The sequence below is a fragment of the Aotus nancymaae genome, unplaced genomic scaffold (genome assembly GCF_030222135.1).
Source record: "Aotus nancymaae isolate 86718 unplaced genomic scaffold, 86718_ANA_hifiasm-v0.15.2.pri h1tg000031l, whole genome shotgun sequence".
NCBI lineage: Eukaryota > Metazoa > Chordata > Mammalia > Primates > Aotidae > Aotus > Aotus nancymaae.
Genome location: NW_026988444.1, coordinates 2,891,436 through 2,915,390, shown reverse-complemented (window position 1 = coordinate 2,915,390; position 23,955 = coordinate 2,891,436). Strand labels below are relative to the sequence as shown.

The following is a 23,955-nucleotide window of genomic DNA, read 5'->3' as shown; positions in this document are numbered from 1 at the left end:
GAATGAGGGATTGTGGGGACAAACATTTACCCATTTAATGAGTTAAGGAAAAGGCTTCCATTATCCTCAGCAAACTGACGCAGAACGGGAAAACCAAACACCGCATGTTCTCACACGCACGCAGTGGGGCCCGTGGAGGGGTGGGGAGAGAGAGCATCGGGAAGAACAGCTCATGCTTGCTGGGCTTAATACCCAGTGATAGGATGATTTGCACAGCAAACTACCACGGCACACGTTTACCTACATAACAAACCTACATGTCCTGCACATGTACGCCTGAACTTAAAGATGAAGAAACAAAATATAATACACACATTAAAAAAAGAAAGGAAGAAAGAAGAAAACAGTAAATTTCAATCTTCCCTAGTAACAATAATTGCTCCTGTAAACTAATCAGAATATTTCATGTTTATGTTTTTTTTTTTAATTATACTTTAGGTTCTGGGGTACATGTGCAGATCATGCAGGACTGTTGCATAGGTACACACATGGCAGGGTGGTTTGCTGCCTCCATCCTCCTGTCACCTATATCTGGCATTTCTCCCCATGCTATCTCTCCCCAAGCTCCCTACTCCCCGCTGTCCCTCCCTTTGTCCCCCCAAACAGACCTCAGTGTGTGATGCTCCCCTCCCTGTGTCCATGTGTTCTCATTGTTCAACATCCGCCTATGAGTGAGAACATGTGGTGTCATGTTTATGTTTTAAGTAAATATGTTCAGAAATTTTTTTTTTTGAGACGGAGTCTCACACAGTTGCCCCAGGCTGGAGTGCAATGGTGCGATCTCGGCTCACTGCAGCCTCTGCCTCCTGGGTTCAAGTGATTCTCTTGCCTCAGCCTCCCAAGTAGATTACAGGCATCCACCACTGTGCCCGGCTAATTTTTCGTATTTTTAGTAGAGAAGGGGTTTCACTATTTTTGCCAGGCTGGTCTCGAACTCCTGACCTCATGATCCACCCGCCTCGGCCTCCCAAAGTGCTGGGATTACAGGCATGAGCCACTGCGCCTGGCCCCAAAATTTTTTTAAAAAGAAAATGAAAAGGGCTTAGACACATGGTGCATATTAACACCTTTACTGCTGCTACCACTGTCTCTGTTGCTGTCTGTTGTTACCCAGAGTCCCCACAGTGAGGAACAGAGCTAAGGAAAAGAAAAAAAAATGGCTGGGGACGGTGGCTCACGCCTGTAATCCCAGCACTTTGGAGGCCAAGGTGGGTGTATCACGAGGTCAGGAGATTGAGACCATCCTGGCCAACATGGTGAAACCCCATCTCTACTAAAAATACAAAAATTAGCTGGGCGTGGTGCCGCGCCTGTAGTCCCAGCTACTAGAGAGGCTGAGGCAGGAGAATCACTTGACCCAGGGAGATAAAAGTCGTAGTGAGCCGAGATTGTGCCACTGAACTCCGGCCTGGAAAACAGAGTAGGACTCTGTCTCAAAATAAATAAACAAACAAAAATAAAAACATAAGAGAACCCCAAGTTGAGGTGGAGGTTGCAGTGAGCTGAGATTGTGCCACTGTACTCCAGCCTGGTGACAGAATGAGACTCCATCTCAAAAAAAAAAAAGAAAGAAAGAAAAATAGTTAACTTCTCTTAGGAGTGGAGAAGCAGGCTGGAGCTTAGGGACAAGTCCATTTGCAGTGCTCCCAAGAACCCAGTGGGCAGGGCTTTGTATAGATTGAGCGCAGACGTTTTCTAGGGAAAGGTCACCATTCTCTGCAATCCAGATGGTTCGTCTTTCATAGTCTGGTCTGCATTTCTTTGATCTTTCTGGAATTCCATTGCTCACCATTGTTTAAGGTAATTTCTAAAAGGGAGTAACTGGGTACATCATAGAGTGATACTGAGTTAGGATGAAGGAAGTCATTCTTTCCATCCATCATAAAACCTTCATTCAAGTCACGATCTAGTATTCAGCCACCCCACCTCCCAAAAAACAAGGTTAACAATTATTTCCCAAGCATATCCTGTTTCCATACATGTCAGACCCCAGAGCACAGAGAGAGCTCCTGCAGGAGCAGCTGCCCCCGGCACCTCCCTCGTCGCTGCTGGCTCCGGCGATGGCCAGCTGGAGGAGAGGGGAGCAGTGTGGGGTAGGAAGGTGCCAGAGTCCATGTCCACAGCAGTGAGCAGAACACTCATGGGTGTTTGTGAGACCCAGAGCCCAGCAGCATCTTGGCAGCGAGGAGTGGGGGGAACACAGCCAGGGGCATGGGGCTGAGCCACGGCAACTCCAGGGCTTCCCAGTCCCTGCTTGCAAGTTCACTGTTACACTGAATAACCTGCTTTTGACATTCACACTAAAAGAAGAATGACCTATCTGTGGATGAATACTTCAGGGTGACTCAGGATATCTGCAAAGCCTCTGAATATCTCTCTCCAAATTTACTAATGATGGTGATGGTTCTAACCTTAGGACCACTGATTCTTTGATCCTCCTCCTGCCAGGATGGGCAGCCTAAGTCCACTTCCCTGGGTGTGGGCTGGACTTAGTGACTTGCTTCCAGAGTAGGGAGAGGGAGAAGCAGTAACTTTATAGAGGAGAAACCCACAGACACCACCTCAGCCTAGAGATTGAGGTCAGCATCCCCAGTGAGAAGCCGCGTTGGTGTCATGTGTCCCCGTAGGATGTGAGGGAAAGGACGCTTCACTGTGTGAGATTCTTCCCCCAAATCCAAGACCTCAGTCTAATCAGACAAATCCAAATTCTACAAGATACCTAACAGCTACTCTTCAAAAGCACCAGGTCGGAAAGACAAGTAAATACTAAGCAATCACCAACGATTGGAGTCAAAGGTGACCTGATGACAAAATGCAGTGTGCATCCCAGAGGATCCTAGAACAGAAAAGAGACGTTAGTGGGAAAACTGGAAAATCTTGTTGTCAGTTTAAAAAAAAATTTCTGACAACAGGTTAGGTAGTCTCTTAAAGATCATTCTACTTAAGCTTTCCGGGTTCACAAAACACATTCCCAACACTGACTCATTTTTATTTCCATCTGAATTCTCCAGCCTGCCACCTGCCTCTAACCCATGAACACAAGCATAGCTCTCCTCCAGAGGCTTTCAGTTACTCCTGGGGGGCCCAGGGCTTTTGAGAAGCATGGCCCTCAGGTAAGGTTAAGGTCAGGCAAAGGCGGCTATTTATTGCACCTGGCAGGGTGTATTAATACACCTAAATTCCTCTGGCCCAATCCCCCTGCCCCAACAGGGAAGCCATACAGGAGAATGTTCTACAAACCTTGGTCCAAGTGACTTCAGCCCCTGGGAGTGAGCCATCAACCTAGCAGAGTTTTCCTGGACACAACGATTGCCTTTTTAGGGAGTGCGAGCTCATCGCACTGGCAATGTACAATGCAACCCGATCGTACACGATGCCCAACGAGGCCAAAGCCCCATCACCGGGATCATTCAGAAGATTTTTTCCGAGTGCATACATTACAATAAAAGACAACGGAGAAACACGAGGGAGGAAAAACCATAAAAACGAGGAGCTGGAAAGAGGGAACCACTGTAAGAGTAAACAGGAAAAGAATTTGGTTTCTTGCTTTAACTCTCCCTTCTACGTCTAAGGGGGTAAGGTCGCAAACCACCCTGGCCAGAGTGAAGTGGAATCAAAATGAACATTTCTGAGAATCCACACCTGGCCAGCTTAAATCCTGCTTCCCTAAACCTTCATTTATACGTAAGTAACTTCTGACAAGCCTTTTCAAATCTTATTCTAGTTTGAAAAGAATCAGAATTTCCAAAAGTTATGTGAAGTCAGGCTAAGTTCATTCATTCATTCATTTGTTCCTTTATTCATTCACTCACTTACTTTTCTGCCGCTAAACCCTAGTGATCCAGGGTCTGCTGTGTGCCAAGTGCAGACCCACAGGGCTGGGGGCCCTGGCCAGGCTCTCCCTGGGAGGAGGGAGGGACGCCTGTGAGAGGGGGCAGATCCTCAGCAGGCAGCTTCGCCCAGCAGGAAGGTCACAGCAACACCAACAGTTATGACTGAGGTCATTCACTCCTCAGCCATCTGAGCAGGAAAAAGCCACCCTCTGCTAATCAGGAACATCAGAGTAAATGCATTCTCCCACCTCTAGAGCCAGATATACCAATGGCATCCGTCTACCAAAGGCAGAACTTCTGAAGGTGAGGGTGTACCAGAATTGTCCAGGGGTGTGTCAGAAGCCCAGATGGCTGGACGCCACCTCCAGAGGTTCAAGGTCAGTGGCACAGGTGGGGCCCAAGATCCCGCATTTCTAGCAAATTCTGAGTGGTATAGATCTCCTCTAATTGGAGAAGAAAGCAACAGCAGTGCGAAAAGGCATGCAGCGAGTGTGCGGTGGCCCTCTAGCCCGTGAGCACGCTGCTCCATGTTCAGAAGCAGCTACAGACGAGCGTGAAACATCTGAGTGTAAGAATTTATTTTAAACTTTTCTGACAATAATATCACCACCATATCACAGCTGCAGAGCCCTTTAAGCTTTACGTGCATCATCTCCAATGTTTTCTCATTGGGACCTTATGTGAACTCTGTGAGGCCAGCAGGTGGATTTATCCCACCTTATAGAGCAGGTGGTGACATGCAGGCGCACTTGCCCCTGTGCCCCTTCCTCACCTCCTCGGGATAGCCTGGAGCTGGTGCAGGAGTCCAGATCTTGCAACCTGGAGCCTGGAACCTGGAACCTGGAACCTGAAACCCTTAGCCTAGATCCTGAAACATGGAACTTAGAACCTGAAGCCTGGAGTCTGGAACCTGGAACTGGGAACCCTTAGCCTTTAGCCCAGAACCTGGAACCTAGAACTGAGAGGCCTTATCCTGGAGCTTGGAACCTGGAACTGGGAACCCTTAGCCTTTAGCCCAGAACCTGGAACCTAGAACTGAGAGGCCTCATCCTAGAGCCTGGAACCTGGAACGGGAACCCTTAGCCTAGAACCTGGAACCCGAGGCCTGGAGCCTGGAACCTGGAACGGGAACCCTTAGCCTTTAGCCCAGAATCTGGAACCTAGAACTGAGAGGCCTCATCCTGGAGCCTGGAATCTAGAACTGAGAGACCTTATCCTAGAGCCTGGAACCTGGAACTGGGAACCCTTAGCCTTTAGCCCAGAACCTGGAACCTAGAACTGAGAGGCCTCATCCTAGAGCCTGGAACCTGGAACAGGAACCCTTAGCCTTTAGCCCAGAGCCTGGAACCTAGAACTGAGAGGCCTCATCCTAGGGCCTGGAACCTGGAACGGGAACCCTTAACCTAGAACCTGGAACCCGAGGCCTGGAGCCTGGAACCTGGAATGGGAACCCTTAGCCTAGAACCTGGAACCCGAGGCCTGGAGCCTGGAACCTGGAACGGGAACCCTTAGCCTAGAACCTGGAACCCGAGGCCTGGAGCCTGGAACCTGGAACGGGAACCCTTAGCCTAGAACCTGGAACCCGAGGCCTGGAGCCTGGAACCTGGAATGAGAACCCTTAGCCTTTAGCCCAGAGCCTGGAACCTAGAACTGAGAGGCCTCATCCTAGAGCCTGGAACCTGGAACGGGACCCCTTAACCTAGAACCTGGAACCCGAGGCCTGGAGCCTGGAACCTGGAACGGGAACCCTTAGCCTAGAACCTGGAACCCGAGACCTGGAGCCTGGAACCTGGAATGGGAACCCTTAACCTAGAACCTGGAACCCGAGGCCTGGAACCTGGAATGGGACCCCTTAACCTAGAACCTGGAACCCGAGGCCTGGAGCCTGGAACCTGGACCGGGAACCCTTAGCCTAGAACCTGGAACCCGAGGCCTGGAGCCTGGAACCTGGAATGAGAACCCTTAGCCTTTAGCCCAGAACCTGGAACCTAGAACTGAGAGGCCTCATCCTAGAGCCTGGAACCTGGAACAGGACCCCTTAACCTAGAACCTGGAACCCAAGGCCTGGAGCCTGGAACCTGGTGTGGAGCCTAGAACCGGGAGTGAAGCTGGGGGCACAAGCCAGGCCTGGACCGCTGAGTCTGAAAGTCTTTGAGCACAGGCGGTGGATGGGGGCAACTGCACACCTGTGGTCCGTGGCCAGCACGATTCCCTGAAGGCCCATCCTAAGCCTCGTGTCAGCATCGCCTCAAACGCTCCTCACAACCATCCGATATCGCCCCCGCTTGCCAGTTGGAAACAGAGACTCAGAGATGCCTGTTGCTTATCTGAGGAGGGCTCCCGGCCAGAGCACCCAAGGCTGACCCTGTACACTGCACTCTCCCTTGATCTCCCAAAGACTCTCTCAAGGGTGTGCGAAGTGTCTGTAGTCATGGGAGCTAGGAGGAAAACTTCACACCAGGAGAAACCGCAAAGCAGGTACTCGCCGTGGAGTTCAGTGTGGCACCCAGGGGCAACCGAGGCTTCTGGGTGGTGCTGGTCTCCTGCTGGTGAATTCTGATGAGGTTCTGACTAGAATAACAATGTTACCTTTTCATCTCTTCTGGTAGCTGACCAGCCTGTCAGGAGTTAGGATGGGTTATCAATGAAACCCACTCTATATAATTCACGCATGAACTTTGACAGAGGCAGTTTAAACTACTTGGACAAAAACCACCACATCCAAAAGCTTTCAAACTAATAAGACGATATTAACAATCACCAAACTAAACAGGAATTCCCGTTTGTGGTTTGACCTCCCTTCTTCTAGCAGGGGGTTCCTCAGTAACTTCCGTGTGCCAGAGGCCATGCCGGGCACTGGAGGTCTACCTGCGACAGGGCTGGTACGGCTTCCAGAGGGCAGGTGGTCTAGCTGGGGGAGAAGAGAGGAAATGACAGCTGCTCCGACAGGTGAGACCAGGAGGAGCTGGGGGAACACCTGGCAAGGAGGCAGCTGAGACCTCAGGGAGTCGGGAGCGCTGGCCAGGTGAGGCTGGAGGGAGCTGAGTGCTTGCGGAGGGGGCGTGGCCTGGACAACTGATAAGCATCACTGTAGGAGGCCTCTTAGTCACCAAGGCTTTCCTTCTACAGAAGAGGAAATGGAAGCTCAAGGTGGGTAAGAACACATGTCACAGACACAGCAGCAGAGCTGGGCTCCACTGACATGTTTCCTGTAGAAAAGCCTCACTCCCCCCAAACCCTGCAAGAGCCCAAGAAAGGAAGCACACAGCCATCTAAGATGACACCTAGGAAGTCCCCCCGAGGGTCAGAAGTATGCTTACTTGAAATAACTCAAAAAACTTAAAAGCAGGGTACAAAACTATACACTATATTGTGCATATTATATTTTAACCTGGTATACTTTACTATATTTTTAAAAATCATATTTAAAAAACATGTTACTGATAATACAGAGTGCAACCTGTTGATCTGCAAGGAAGTCCTCACAGCACAAATATATTCAGTGTAATTTATCAACTATCGTGCTCTACATAGGGAAAACTGGAAAAGATATTTAGGAAAGAAAAATAGATTAAAATTTTAACACTAATCACAAAAATAGAAATCCAAAGAGAAAAGACTGAATAAGCCCTAAACCAAAAGGAACACTATTTTTTTTTTTTTTTTTTTTTTTTTGAGACAGAGTCTTACTCTGTTGCCCAGGCAGGAGTGCAATGGCACAATCTTAGCTCACTGCAACCTCTGTCTCCCGGGTTCAAGTGATTCTCTTACCTCAACCTCCTGAGTAGCTGGGATTATAGGAACCTGCCAACATGCCTGGCTAATTTTTTTATTTTTAATAGAGATAGGGTTTCACCATGTTGGCCAGGGTGGTCTTGAATTCCTGACCTCAGGTGATCTGCCCACCTCGGCCTCCCAAAGTGCTGGGATTACAGGCGTGAGCAACTGTGCCTGGCCTATTATTATTATTTTTTTTAATAGAGACAGGTTCTTGCTATGTTGCCCAGGCCATTCTCAAACTCTTAGGCTCAAGCGATCCTCCTGCCTCAGCTTCCCAAAGTGCTGCATACTATTTTTTAAAAGAATATTATTTATTAAACCAAAAGGAATATTAAATCAGAATTTTCAGTTAATGAGAGGGACCATGTATTTGTGTATTTTCCTTTGCAAATTGTACATAAAAACAGAAGCAAGAGGTAGAAACCACAGAGATGAATATGCTGGAACATTCGCATGGCTAATGGTGCCTTCCTGTCCCATCCCAGCAGGCTGAGATGCACGCCTTTGGGCCAAGGGAAAAGAGAGCCCTAGGGTTGGAAGGGGGAGTCTTTGGATAGACACTGCAGGTTCTCAGGGTTCTCTCACTGGGAACAGGAGTGGAGGGGCGGGGGCTGCACGGTACCTTCTGGAGATCAATTCAGAGGTGGTGAGGAGAGTGTCCTGCAGAGAGCTGCAGAGACCCAGGGCTGACGTAGCAGGGGTTCTGCACAAGACAATGATCTGGTCATCTATTTTAAGAAGTTCGGCAATGTGCTTTTGCAGGAGCTATGGGGACAGTTTTAATCCTGTGGAAATGTGGCAGTCACTGATCTTTTGGTTGTCCAACACCCAGTCCCCCTTCTCATCTTGGGGGTGGTCCTGTGGGGGTGAAGGATGAATGGGTCTCCAGTCCCACCCTGACAGGTGAGACTGAAGATGGGGGTCTTCCCTGTCCTTTCTCCATCAGCCACACCTGGATTTTGAGTGATCTGAAGATGCAGACAAAAGGTGTGCACTGGATGTGCCGGCCCCTAGATCTTGAACTTCCTGCCTCCAGCATGGGGGGAGATAAACTCCCAGGATAAAGCCTCCAGCCTGTGGTGCCTTGTTAGAGATGGTCCCCTTCCCCGCCATCAGTGCGAGCATACTTCTGCAGCACAGCAAAGTGTAATCACATTGGCAGCTGATGTCTCCATTCCCTGAGCGTGCAGCTGACTCCTAACATGGCTCCATCTCAGCTTCCAGGGTACATGGGCCCCTCCATACTAATTTCCAGGAGGTTTAAATGGAGGAAACACCAAGAATTTGGTGTGGTCAGCTAGGGCTCTTTGAGGAGGGCAAATAGTCGTATCCACTGGCACACCTAGGGTTCTCTAGCTGAGGGGAGTGGTTCAGAGCTCAAGGTACACATCCAGTAGTGTGGCAGGGGAAACAGAGATCCTCAATTGGGTATCTTTTTCCCCATCTGCCATTTGACAATGTCTGGAAGATGACGGTGGTCACAGCTGGGGAGTGGGGAGCTACTGGAGTCTACTGGGCAGAAGCAAGGCATGCGGTTCAACATCCTATAATGCTCAAGTCCTCCCCTGGGACAGAGAATTACTCGGCCCTAAATGTCAGTAGTGCCCAGGCTGAGAAACCCTAACACAGGACAAAAGAAAGAAAACACTTCAGACAGTGAAATGAAGAGGTGGAAGACCATGTAGCCATCACCTCATCTCAACTCTTGTGGCAATTCCTCTGGAGCTGGCTCTAGGCATGGGTTAAAAATAGCAGGTAATTTAGTAGCTTCTAAGAGGTCAGATAAGCCCAAAGATAAACAGCGCAGAACAAGGCGGGGGTGAGGTGGCCCATTATTTCTGGGAAGCCAACCAGAGACCTGGGCACCAAGGGTGAAGCGCCTTGAAAAATCTGATGGCATCTTACTGCCGATTCTTGAATTCAAGACCAAGAAGCAAAAGTGATTACTAACCGTCTCAATGCCAAGAATGGTAACATGCTTTAAACTTACGAGAAGTCCCCCGGGACGCTGACACTAAAGATACACATATTTACAGTGACAGTCATTTGTGCTTTTATTCTGAGTTCATTTAATCAGTCCCGAGGGCCGTCTGTGTCCCTTGTAGGCATGGGAGATCGTCTTTCCTGTGTTTTTCCCACGTGCTCCACCCAAGCCCCATCTCAGCCCTGGGACACATCCCAACTAGTGAAGAAGCCCCAGTGCCTCCTTCTAGAGTAACCCAGGCACCTGAAGGTGGCAGACAACACACCGTTTAGTTGGCATCTACCAGGTATCAGGCAGCATGCCCCACAGTGTGTGGGCTCTAGCTCGTTACCATGACTGCCCACGTGACAGCATTCCTCTTGCACAGATAAAGGAAAGAGGACTAGGCTGCATTGAGTTGCCTATGGTCCTACAACTTAAAAATGCTGACCCACGGGTCCCTGAGGCCACAGCCCCACAAAGGTTCCAACCTGCAATCGATCAGTTCATCCATCAGTCCATCCATCAGTCCAGTCCACCTGCACCACCACTCATTCCTGCTCTATGAGTGACATGCAGCCCCATGAGTAAGTTGTCAATAAATATCCCGCATTACAGAACATACCTCTATTACAACATATTTCCACAAGGGATAAATCCTTGCTTTGGAGCTGCACTGGCCAACACAGAGCCCTGAGCCTTGTGTGGCTATTTACATTTCCATGATTGCAGTTAATTTGACATGCAGGTCCTCAACTGCACTAACCACATTTCAAGAGCTCAGTAACTCCATAGGGCTGGAGGCTACCACCATGCACTGCACAGATACACAGCAGAGTCCTGTAGACAGCACAGCTTTGGGTGATTTGAAAATATGCCGGGGGTAATTTAAAGCAATATCTTAGGCCAGGGTTCCCCAGCCCCCAGGGCACAGACTGGTACCAGTCCATGGCCTATTAGGAACTGGGGCGCACAGCAGGAGGGTGAGTGAGCAAAGCTTAATCTGTACTTACAGCCACTCCCCATCACTCACATTCCCTCCTGAGCTCCACTCTTGTCAGAAGACTGGCAGCATTAGATTCTCATAGGCCCATGAACCCTACTGTGAACTGTGCAGGTGAGGGATCTAGGCTGCATGCTCTTATGCCTGACGATCTGTCACTGTCTCCCATCACCCCCAGTTGGGACTGTGTAGTTGCAGGGAAAAAAGCTCCAGGTTCCCACTGATTCTACGTTATGGTGAGTTGTAGGATGATTTCATTATCTATTACAGAGTAATAACAATAGAAACAAAATGCACAATAAACGCAACATGCTTGAATCTCCCCAAACCACTGCCTGCACGCTGGTCTGTGGAAAAATGGTCTCCACAATACTGGTCCCTGGTGCCAAAAAGGTTAGGGGCTGCTGTCTTAGGGAATCCAGGGTAGAGCCATGTTAGCTGTTCGGTCAACATAGAAACCCTCACATCTTCCCGGATGCCAAAGGAATGTCATCAAAGAAAGCGAAAAATAAAAATGAAAGAAATCAAGGACAATGATGGCAAAATTGACAAACCTACATGGTGCAGGTTAAAAATACATGAACAAACTTAGATCTCCTGATTTCTTTATGTTTAAATGTGATCATGACCACTCTGTGATTTTGCATTCGCTCCCCAAGCCAAGAGTGGGTGGAGAGTTTGTAATTTAATACGCCAGTGGAGGCACTGACAGACCTGGCTCTCACAGACTTGCTGATCCAAGGGTTCGCCTGCAGCCAAGGCCATATCACATTCTGCCTACCTAAACTCTCCAGGTGTTTTATTTGTTTTATGGAAAGTATATCTCAGATCTTAGAGAACTTTCCAAGTAAATAAATGAATTATTCCCCCCTCCCTGCCTTTTTTTTTTTTTCTGAGACAGAGTCTCGCTCTGTTTCCCAGGCTGGAGTGCATTGGCGCAATCTTGGCTTACTGCAACCTCTGCCTCCCAGGTTCAAGCAATTCTCCTGCTTCAGCCTCCCGAGTAGCTGGCACTGCAGGTGCACACCACCACACCTGGCTAATTTTTGTGTTTTCAGTAGAGACGAGGTTTCACCATATTGGTCAGGCTGGTCTTGAACTCCTGACCTGAGGTGATCCACCTGCCTTGGATTTCCAAAGTACTGGGATTACAGGTGTGAACCACTGTGCCCAGCCCAATTTTTGATGCCTGAAGCTATGAAAATCTCATTTTTTTTTTTTTTTACTGTATTTATTTGCTCACTTAATTTGACATTTTATTTCACTCTCAGTAAAAGAATACCATAATGATGAGTTCCCTTGTTTGGGCTGTGTAGACACTAGAGGTTAGCTGTTCTTCCCTGGTGTATGTCTCAGATTAATTTTCAACTTTCTTTTCCAGCCCTACTAGTCCCTTAATCAAAAATAAAACTCGATCTGTAGGCACGAAATTAGAGAAGTCTGGCTTGCTAATATTAAGCAATATTAAGTGTTTCCTTCCAACACTGACATGGTGGTCAAGGGCACTGGCCTTGAAGGCAGGACACTGGGTTCAAATCAGAGCTCCGTGGCCCTGCCTGAGGAACCACTGCCCAGTACCAACATTTCAGCCTGTGTGGCTTCCCGTTTGCACTTCGTGACATCTTCCTTCCTGGCCTTTGCTCAAATTGTAGTCACGACGTTTAGTGCCTCCCTCTAAAATATGCAAAGGTAGCCGAGGATCACCACACATCCGGGAAAGAATCCAAGGTGAAAGACAGAGGCTAAAACACACAAAGGAGAAAAAGAAACAGGAAGAAACAGACCAAGATGCAGGGACAAAAAAAATTTCAGGAAACCCTCAAATTAAGTGAATTTGCTTCATATTCTTAGAGTAGTAAGAAAAGGCACTACATTAGTGAATTGAGAAAGGATGCTATAAAGGAGAAATAAAGAATAATCAAACAAATCTTAGAAATTAAATAGAAAACAGGCAAACTTAGTGGAAGGAGTGGAAGGTAATGTTGAAGAATCTTCCATGAGGTATTACCAAAAGACAAAAAAAAAAAAAAAAAGAAGAAGAGTGAAAAATAACTCATTTCTCTGTTCTGTCTTACAGAAGTTACTGTTCACTCATTGAATGAACCCAATGAATGCTCAATAAGTGGAGGAAAAACCCAGAATTCCTAGAATAAAGAGAAGATCCTAAGTTTCCAAAATTTTCCTTTTAAATATATATATATATATATTTGGGACAGGGTCTTGCTCTGTCAACCCAAGCTGGGGTGCCAGGGTGTGATCTCAGCTCACTGCAACCTCTGTCCTCTTGGCTCAAGTGATCCCACCTCAGCCTCCCAACTAGCTGGGACCATAGGGACAGGCCACCATGCTTGGCTAATTTTTGTATTTTTAGTAGAGAAAGGCTTTCACCATGTTTCCCAGACTTATCTTAAACCCCTGAGCTCAAGCAATCCACTCGCTGGCCTCCCAAAGTGTTGGGATTACAGGCATCAGCTACTGTACCCAGTTACTTTTTCTTTTCTTTTTTTGTGGAGATGGGGGTCTCACTATGTTGCCTAGGCTGGTCTTAAATGCCTAAGCTTAAGTGACGCTCCTGCCTCAGACTCCCAAATAGCTGGGACTACAGGCATGCACCACCATGCCCAGCTAAATTTTTAAAAAAAATTTTTTAGAGGAGGGGTTCTACTTTGTTGCCCAGGTTGGACTTGAACTCATGGTCCCAAGCTATTCTTTCACTTTAGGCTCCTGAGTTGCTGGGATTACAGGTGTGAGCCTTACATCTCATTCCTAATTTTACTTTTTTGATATTTATTAGTTTATTTTATTGACTAGGTGATACAGTCACATGGTTCAAATATCAAGAGCATGAAGAGTGACACTTGACAATCTGCTCCCACCTCCAACCCCACACTCTTTCCATTGTGTTCTGCCAGGGATTTTCATGCAAATGCAGGCAAATTACAACCCTTCTCACACAAAGAACAGCATACTATTATACTATTTTTATTTTCTGCATATTACTTTATCCAGTTAACAATACTTACTGGAAATTATGTCAAAGAAGACACAGTGTTCTTCATCATTCTTTGGCAAATTATTTTTAACCTAGAATTCTATATACAACCAAAGTATTACTCAAGTATAAAGGTAGAATAAAGACATTTTCAGACATGTGATTACTTAAAAAAGGCATTCTTGCTCGGAAAGCTACTGAAGGATGTGTTCCAGCAAAATAAGATAGCAATCCAAGAAAAAAGATAATATGAAATCCAGAAAATAGAGACCTAACAACAACAATAAAAAAGGGGTAAAAGGAATTCTCAGAATGGTGGCAGAGGGAATGGCAGGTGCAGGAAACCCTGAGGAGAACACCCAGACCACTCGATCTAGAGGACAGAGGTCTCTAGTGGGTAGATTTCCATGGGAGAATAAAATTGAATTGATAGATTATCTGATTTGTTTAATCAAATAGAACATAGCATTGTGATGGGTTCTGTTGAAAACTTTGTGGAGACATGTAGATATCTAGATAGATAAGATAGATATGTAGACAGATGAGCAATGAAAAAGAAAATAAATCATTAACTCTAGAAGAAGCAGAAAGTTGTATCAGGAAAGAAAGGTTACAGTACACCGCTTGGCTCTGCAATGGACATTATTCACATAGCCTGTAACATCATCATAATCACCAGCATTTACTGAGCATTTACTATGTGACAGTCATGGTTCTGAGGTCTTTCTGTGAAATATCTCATTTATGCTCATAACTGCCCTGGGTGAGGTATACTCCTAAAACTTTCCCATCTTACCTATGGGGGATCTAAGGCACAAAGTCGATAAGTAACTTGCCCCAAGTCATGGTTATAAGGGACAGAATGGGGATTTGAACCCAGGAAATCTGATTCTAGCACTCATACTCTTAAGTAGTCTGTCCTGCCAGTGAATATTCCTTTAGCCCCACACTACAACAAACTATAGTGTGATGTAGAGAAGGAAATTAGAAAGCCATTCTTCAATGCAGGAGCCAGCTGACAGCATCTACAATTGATAAACTAATGTGTAATACGTATGCATATTATTTATAAACAAGGAGATAATTACCAGATCATTTAGGGTGTCACAGTTCGTTTAAGGACTTGGCTTTTACAGAGTAATACAAGACACCCTTGGAAAGTTTTAATCAGAGAAGTGACATGATCTGACATATTTTAAAAGGACCACCCAGCTGCTGTGTGGGAATGGCCTGAGAAATAAAAATCAATTGTTTAAAGACGAAAGGATGGAAAAAGAAGATGAGAAACACAGTAAGGCAGAGACAGATATGGGAGTCTCTCTCCTGAAATGTCACCCCCGGTGGCTCAGAGGTCGGTTGGGGACAACATGTGCCACGTATGGGAAGAACGTGGCTTGCCTGCAGGACACGGACTGAATGGGGTCTTGTAGGGAGCTGAGGGGCTGATCCAGGAAGCAGCCTGGGCTATGAACGAACAGCCCCTAATGAACAGGTGGCCCCAGCCATGTCTCATGCTGTCTCTGAGTCTGTTTTTTCTCTGTCAAACAGAGAGACTCTGAACCCTTTCCACAGGATTTAAACAAACTATGAGAGTGAAGCTTCCAGAGTACATGGCACACCTTTGGCCTTAGAAGCAACCTCCGTTCGCCCCTCTCCTTTCCTGTCTCACACCCTGACAGTGCTCACAGGGGACGCGCAGGGCTAGAAGCCAGGTCCCGGATTTCTCTCATCCACACCGCCTCTTACGTCCTCCACACACACATCCTAACCCTGAGTACCGGCCAACACGTGGCTCAAGAGTCACCCAGAAAAGGAAGAAGGGAGACAGCTGGCCCTCTGACAGAAATAGCTGTGGGGTGGGGCCCAGGGCCATCGGAGACCAGCAGGCCTGTCCACAGCTGAGTTTTCTGTGGACTCAGAAACCCAGAAGCATCTCTTGGGAATCACACAAACAGACCAAGGTCACAGGCGCAGTGTTTGCGCCCCTCAACAGCTCAGACTGTCGGTAAAAATCGGTCTGGAATGCCGCCCTTGTCACGTTCCTAAAACCTTGCAGACGACCTGCCAAGATGGGCGTCTGGCTTAGGAGGATGCACTGCAGCTGGGTTACACCTGGAGACAGCATGTCATTGAGGCTGGACAGTTCTGGGCCCTGCTGGGCGCTGAACACCCCTTACCTCTCCCCACTCCTGTGGAACAAAGGGGCAGGGCATGGCCCCAATGGCAAACCAGTGTCCAGCAGCGTCCAGTTAGAGTGCGATCTGCTGGCCAGCCTCAGCAAAGCAAATTCATAGAGAAAAAAGTCATGAAATTCACTTTCAAATCAAGTGAAATAGGCTGTAGGGACAAGTCTGACATCTTGGTTGCATGCAGGTGAATACCAGCCCCAGGGTCATCTCACCTGAGGGCATTAGGGACCCAGAGTTGCATCTTGGCAGCCGGGCTCATTCCTGGACTCTCCACTCCAGAGGGACTAGGTCAGGTTAGTACTGGAGAGACGTGGGGTGAAGTTTCCACACTGAACCCCATTTCTAGGCTGTTCTGGAAAAGAACATGTGGACCCCACCCCCAGCTTGGTTCTCCAACAGCCTTGAGAAGGAGAGAGACAGGCTCCCTCCACACAGGTTGACATAGGAGGGCTCTTTGGGAAGGACGGGGAGAAAAGATGAATGAAAGGGGGACTTAGGATTAAAATATCCTATATTTATGAGCTACCCAAAATGATGGGCACAGCTTTATGTTGGGTTCCAAGAAGCAGAGCCCATGGCAGGATGGGATGGGAGCCCTGTCTCAGCAGGGGTCTGAGGGATGTGGGCCGGTCAGGGAGGGGCTGGGCGGGGAGGTGGCCTCTGCAGGAGTTGGTCTCAGCCTGGCCCCGAGAGAGCTCTGGAGCCGGAAATGTATCACAGAGTTGGTTGCACCTTGAAACAAGGCTGGGGGACATTTTGTGTCCTCACAAAATGGTGACTTGACGGCTGCAGGCTGCCTTGGGGACAGCATGACTCCTTCTCCACAACTGGATGCTTTGGCCACTGCTCAAGTGAAAGGCGGCAGCTGTGAGGCCTGAACAGCCAGTGCCCGCAGGCCCACAAGTCAACTTGGGGCCAGTGAAGGGGAGCCGGGTGGGGCAGCAGTGCACCTGCCATGGATCACAGTGGGGCCAGCTCCGAGAAGAGGCTGTGGAAACAGTTAGGGGGAGAGGGCCCCCATCCTGCTGGGTGAGGAAGGGGTACCCATGGCACCACGAGGGGATAATCAGCTCAGCGCATGGTCGCAAGGACCCACGGCAAGTTCCTAATGCAGCCTGCGCAAATGACTGTCCCGTCGGGAGAGGTAGTCTTCATTTGAGAGCAGTACTTTGAACCACGTGGTGAGAGCAGGATCACTTTACTCAGCTGCAGAATGCTGAATGAGAAGTTTGAGATGCTACCAAAACGCACCAGCAGAATGTGAAACACAGTCGGAGAGGAAAATCTGTCTGCGTTGGAAACACCCTTCCCCAGATGTGAGGGGCGCAGCTCACGCCTTTGGTGCTAATGAGCTTCTCCAGGTACGTACTGGAGACAACATCCCGCCTGAATTCCACTGCAACAAGAGAATGCGAAATAACCGAGTTGCGATAATGCATCTACAGCGTTTGCAAGTAACTCCCTTTACTAGACGCTTGCTTAGAGTTTAAACCATAACGTGGAAGCAGGACATTGGTTGTGGAAGCAGAAATGCATCCCTCCACGAATCCTGCTTCTACCCAGAAGAGCGCGAAGCCCTGTGCAGGGGAGCCCAGCTCCTGCCGTCGCTGCAGCGGAACAGGAACCCGCATCCCTGCCCGGTGATTCAGGCTTCCCAATGACCTCGGCCCAGAATTTTCCACTCATCCTCTAGAAGGCACGTTCTTGGGTGCCAGATCCAAGTGCCAGCCCATTCCCTCAACTTTCTTAAGGGCTCTCCAGTTTCCATTCAGGCCCCTGCACGTTCCCAAGTGTTTCAGGGAGGCCGGCTCTCCCCAGTCCCAGGACAAGCCTGACTGCTCACAGGGTAGACCCACCCTCCTCGCCGGACTGAGCCCCTAAGTCCACGTTCCTTATCACAGAGGTTGGTGCAGAAGTGGCCAGGCAGTCACACAGAGGTTTGCTGCGGAGAAACTGCTAGCTCTCTGGAAAGAGCCACCAGAAGAGATGGTGTGTGGGCTCCAGAGGGGCAGCCTGGGACAGCCAAGGCCAGCCGGCTTCCATGACGCAAGTCAGCCTGAGGATGAGGCCACCCGCAGAGGATGGCCCGGCCCAGCCAGCTATGCAGGTGCTGTGGGAAAGAGAGGCCCAAGCCGCTGGTGAGGATAGCAGGGAATCCTGCCCTGCCTCCGAGCTTGCTGGGCTCCAGCCGATACACTTCCCGTTGTCAATGCCAGTCCAGTCAGGGTTTCTATCCCAGCAGCCAAACCATCTTGACTGATAGATACATCCTTCAAGAACTCAAAATGCCACTTCCTCCAGGAAGCCACTTATGAGGTCACTGGCTTCCTCTGATGCTCTCTCATGTCCAAACCTTCAGAGCACTGTCTGTGCAATTTTGATATCAGATCCCTCCCTGTTGTCTGTTAGTAGTATTGAGCTACAGGTGTCGATCCCTTTCTGACTCAACTCCTGGAGGGCGGGTCCTTGTCGGGTTCCTCCCTGACTCTCCAGTCTCCCCAGGACAGGAACTTGGATCCCATGACCTGTATATGTTGAGTCAATGAGTGAATAAGAAAGTACTGAACCTAAGACAGTGTTGTGGATTTCCATGAGAACCCCAATGAATTCCAGGAATAGGTATTTGCCATTTGAATAGTGATTTTCATTTTCACAGTTGGGAGATAGAATTTAACTTGTACTAAAACATAAGATGTCACACCTGCTCCCTCCAACCCTATCAATCTGTGCCACTCAGTACTTGTAACAGCTGCATCCATGGCTGGGTTTTACAGGGAGGGGTGTGTAAGGGGCGCTCACATTTACCGACTGCCTAGTGACATACTTCATGTTGCTACCCACTTTCTTTAATCCTAATAGCCAGGGGAGATTTCTTCTTCCCCGTTTTAGCGGTAAGAAAACAGAGGCTCAGAGGAGATTGAGTAATTCACCTTCCTAGGATGGTACAGCTGGCAAAGAACTTTGTCGTTTCAAAGCCCAGCTCTGACCCACAAGTCTATCTCTGTAACTTCGACAGCATCTCCTGGGGCAGGAGGCAGGACCTCAGGGCTCTGAACCCAAGGAGTGTTCCCTCGCCTTTCCTTTCAATCTATTTTATGAAAACCAGTGGATAGGTTGGGTGCGGTGGCTCACGCCTGTAATCCCAGCACTTTGGGAGGCTGAGGCAGGCAGATCACTTGAGGCCAGGAGTTCAAGACCAGCCCGGCCAATGTGGTGAAACCCTGTCTCTACCAAAAATACAAAAATTAGCCAGGCGTGGTGGTGTGAACCTGTAATTCCAGCTACTGGGGAGGCTGAGGCAGGAGCATTGCTTGAATACAGGAGGCGGAGGTTGCAGTGAGCTGAGATTGTTCCATTGCACTCCAGCCTGGGTAACAGAGTGAGATTGTGTCTCAAAAAAACAAAACAAAACAAAAAAAACCATCAAAGGTTAAAAGTCAAACTTTGGGAACTCTCATTCCTCTCATTCTTCTGCCCCACAACTACAGACAGCAAGACAAGGCTTGCAATTCACTGGTCACCTCTGGCCCTCGCAAGAAACACTTGTTAGGCACTGTGGTCAAATGCATACATAAATGACTGTCTTCACAGGAGGGAGTTCTGCTCAAGCTACTATATTTAGCAAATGTCTATATTTAGCCAAAGGTCCTTTAAATGCCTCGTACTTCTTTTGTTTATTAATTAATGTAACAGACGTTACACCTAGTATGTGTCTGGCTCTGTGCTGAGCTCTTGGGATACAAAAGATATTGCCTGTCTGCATGTCACCTAGAGTTGAACAAATAATAAGACATCCTGACTGCCATGCCAGGTGTGGGCAGCAAGAGCCGGTGGAGTGCTGTGGAGCCAGGGAGACTTAGTCCTGGTGTGATGTGAGAAGGCTGAGTTTGGAGGTCTCCTGGAGGTCACAGTGGGCTTTCAGGAATGAATAAGGCTTTGCCTAGAAAGCCCTTTTCTGTCTCATACAGAGAAAAACAGAAGTCTTGATTCACTCAATATTAAAAAAATACTGAGTGACTGCCACATGTCCATAAGAGCAAAATCAGGTATTTACAACTGCAAACACCTAAGGACCGGTTAGAGTAGACCCCCCAGAATATCTGACTGATGCAACAGACACCACAGCCCAAATGGCTCAGAAGTGTTTCCTGTGGAAAGAAACACATGTGGAATAGCTCGCCATCAAACCCAACACGGAAGAGAACATGTGAGGCAGGTTGCAATGCAGAGACTTTCTTTGCGTTCATACATCCACCTGGCACGCAGTTCAAACGGTACAAAGCGAACACTGTCAAAAATTAAGCTTCCTTTGTCCCCCCTGGGTCCCCAACCTACTGGGTCCCTTTTCCCAAGCTGCAGCTCTCTGTCCCTGGGCGGCTTTTTGGATGTCACATACATTCTTTAGCCTTAAGGTAGAACCCTTGCGGGAAATAAAAAAGGCATTGTGCAAACACCCACTCTAGTGCGCCTTCAATTTGTCACAGGTAAAGTTCATCACCAAACACGATCTTAGTTACAATCAACTCTGCCCAGGAAACTTTAATGAAGACCTTTCCGTGGCCTGGACCCGTTTCCAGGCTCAGTCCTGAAACAATTCACTGTGATCCCCAAGTTCATCTCTGAGCTGCACCTTGAGTGACATCGGTGGATCCATGACAAATGGTCACCAGAGCGACTCGGCCATTTCGGCAGGGCCATGTGGCCTCCGGGGACCGTCCCCTGCCTCCAGGTCGGGCCTAAGCCCAAGCCCTTGCCCCCTCCCATGCGGCACAACAAAGCGGGGCGCTCGCCCCCGCCCGGCCAGCCCGGGCCACCTCGCGCCCTGGCGGCGCCCGGCTCCTCTCCCGAGGGCGCAGCGGCCGCCGAGGGCCGGGGTGGGGGAGGGCGCGCAGCGTTGCGGGCCCGGGGCTGGAGGACGAGTGCCGGGTCCGCAGGCCGCCGAGATCCGGGCCGGGGTGCAGCGCCCGGGATTCCGCGCCCCTGCGGGCGCCTGCCAGGCCAGCCCGCCTGGGGCCAGCCGCTCAGCCGGAAGGACGCGCAGCGGGACAGACGCCCGGAGGGACCCTGACAGCCGCCCGGCCCCGCGCCCGCCCCGCGCCCCCCCCGTGCCCCCAGCTGCCCGCCCAGCGCGCTCACCTCCCGCGCTATCTGGTTGAGCGCGTCGTCCTCCGCCGTGAGCCGCTCCCGGTTGGGGAGCCGCTTGCGCCCCGAGCCCTGGGTGCCCATGTCCATCGACCGCGTCGCCCGCAGCTGCCGCGGGGCCCGTTGCTCCCGCCGCTCGCACCGCCCCGGCCCCGGCCCCGGCCCCTCCCTCCGCCGCGGCGTCATGGCGTCAGCGGGCGCGGGGCCGGGGCCGCGGGGACGCGGGGGGACGGGGGCCGCGGGGACCCGGGGGAAGCCAGAGCCAGAGGTCCGCAGCGGGGGCCAGGGACAGCGGGGACGGGGGGCGGGGCGGTGGGGACGCGGGGCAGTGGGGACGGCGGGGCGGTGGCGCGGGGCGGAGACGCCAGGGATCAGGGACGAAGAGGGTCCGAGACATTGGGGGCGCGTGGACCTGGGGAACGCCGGGGCCGGAGGTCCACAGCTGGGGTCGGGGACTGCAGGGGCCGGAGACGCCGGAGCGGGGGAAGGGAGCGGGGGACCGAGACGCCCGGGGTCGGGGACGATGGGGGTCCGATGCCCCGGGGACAATGAGGATGCCCAGGGCCGGGCACGCGGGACCTGAGGCACCGGGAGCCCTAGAGTGCGGACCTCCGCGGGGACTGTTTGGCTGGCCGGTAATCGCGGCGCGGCGCGCCCAGAGCGGTGGGCAGCGGTCTGGTGGGGACCTGCGCGGAGGGCTGGGTTGCCTTGAGGGATTTGCACAGAGGGGTGGGCACAGGATACAGTTCAGCCTGGCGCCCCCATTCCGCGGTGAGTCGGGGTCGAAGTCGGTCGCTGGAGTGAGAGCTAGGCTCTGGGCAGGCCGAGGCGTGCTCGCATCCGCGGCTACTGCGGGCTCCTGTGACCTTGCCCAGCCTCCTGGGCGCTGGCTTCACAGACTCTGGGAACATCGTGTGGATGTGTGCGTTTCTGTCTTTACACGCGTGTTTCCATGTGGCATCCCTCCTTCTCCTCGCTGTCTGCCCCCGAGATCAGGGACTTGTCACTTCTTTCGTGGGTCTCCAGCCTCTAGGATCCCGGCAGGTGCATCGCAGCTCTCGCCTAGTTGTTGAAAAAGTAATGAACTTAACCTGCGCTCTCCAAAGCTCAGGCCACACTCTAGAGGTGGATTTAAAAGTAAATCAAACCAGAGGATTAGGTAAGGGTTAAAAGCCCCTGCAGGAGTACTGGGTGGGAAAGTGACTGGTGTGTTTGGGGTATGGGGGGAACTTCTGGTGGCTGGACCTGGGGAAGGATGGGAGGGAGGGTAGTGATGGAAGAGGAGAGGGGGCTGTGCTGAAGTCACCTGTGATTCTTCTCCCCCAGTGATAAGGATGGTTAACATTTTGGTGTATTTCCAACCAACTAATATGACCAGATTGCTTTGGCTTCTTAGGGAGGTAACCTGGAAGCTGGGTGGAAGTGGGAAGAGGAAGGAGCCCCCCACCCCTGTGACGGTGAAAGCAGTTAGAGGTTTTATTGCAGGGAAAAGACAGTGAGTTAGTGACATGGGAGGAAGGGCTGATCCAGGTGACATTTCTCAGGGTGCCTTAGCTGATGCAAGTGGGTTGCAGGGCCAATTGTGGCCTCGTTCATGACTGAACTCCGGGAGCGGACACTGCACCTGCACATTGTAGGCGCAAAGGAAATAGCTGTTGATGGAATCTTCCAGGCCATATTCACATTACTTTAGAGGCCATACTCCTTAAGTGGCATAGTCCTCCTTGGAGGAAACCTTGAGCCGTGGCCTCTTGCACTGCCCTGGTCTTGCTGGTGTCTGCTCACCATTTCCTAGCCCCTGGGCACTGTGGGGACTTCGTGTCTTTGCTGAGGCTGGTTCCCATGAGTTCACTCATTCATGCCTCCACACCTGCTGAGCTGGAGGCTGGGGCATAGCTGTCAGAGAGGCAGACATGGCCGCTGCCTCCCAGGGCTGACTTGAGATGCCTGAAGCTCCTTATCTAAAACCACATTTAAGTTCCAATGTCTCCCTTCTGAAAGAAGTCTCCCTTTGATCCCTGTCCTTCACTGGAACTTTGAGCCACTTTTTACTAACACCTAAATCCTCCGTCCTGATCTGTTGAGGCCAGGAGGGCAGGTGCTGACCCCATCTTCCTCATCTTTACGCCTTCACTGGGGATTGGATATGCCAGTTGCTCAGTGGAGTGCAGTGGCTGAACTTAAGAGACAGAGTTCAGTTCCCAACCCTCCTCCCCAATTTTCCTGTTGGATTGTTGTCCAGAAACAGGAGATTCACTGCTGCGGGGACTGACCAGAGGTGTGTCTAAATAGCTCCAGCTGGTAGATGGTGTTCTCAGACACTGTGGTGAATTCAGCTTCCTGCTCCTCCCCCACCATCTGCCCACTTCCAGAAAAGAGCCACCTTTCAGGAATCATCAGAAACAACATTGCTGGGTCTCTGATGGCCCCATGACATCACAACTTCCTGGCTACAGTCCTTTTCCCCTGGCGATGTGCTCTCGGAGTCTACTGGTTCTCACCTCAGAGTTAGTCCCCGCCTCCAAATGGAAATATGGCTGCCCCTTGTGCGGCTATAACAGAACGCCTTAGACAGGGTCATTTTTATAAAACCATGGAAATGTATTGTTCACAGCTGTGGAGGCTGGGAAGTCCAACATCAAGCCTCGAGCAGAATCAGTGTCTGGTTGGGGCCCGGCCCTCACAGATGGCACCTTCTGTGTGTCCTCTCATGGTGGGAAGGCAGACTGTCTCCCTCCAGGCTTTTGTTTGAGGGCATTCATCACATTCATGAGGGCTCTGCTTCAGGACTGCTCACCTGCAGGCCTCAGCTTGCACTGAGGGTTAGGTTTCAACATATGAATGGGGAGCGACCATATCCAGACCATGGCCTCTGCCTTGGCAGCGTAGGGACAGTAGTCTAGGCAAGAGCCCTTCTAGGGCTTCACAATCAGTTGTCCTTGTAGCTCCTGTCCTCAGAGGCCCAGGTCTGGAATGAATGGTGAGCAGCAGTCCCTGCCTGGGCATGAGGGGAGGTATAGACAGAGATGTTAGGCAGCTTGGTGGGTCTTCTC

At 50.3% G+C, this 23,955-nt stretch overlaps 1 protein-coding gene across 2 annotated transcripts in view; it reads right to left on the bottom strand.

Annotated features, from left to right (window-relative positions):
* The window catches only part of LRRFIP1 (LRR binding FLII interacting protein 1), a 159,734-nt gene extending 138,742 nt beyond the window's left edge, over positions 1-20,992 (bottom strand). For both annotated transcript variants that reach the window (XM_064383393.1, XM_064383392.1), the window contains exon 1: positions 20,897-20,992. In XM_064383393.1, the coding sequence (XP_064239463.1) occupies positions 20,897-20,992 (96 nt within the window). The remainder of the gene's footprint in view (positions 1-20,896) is intronic.
* Between the last annotated feature and the right edge of the window lie 2,963 nt (positions 20,993-23,955).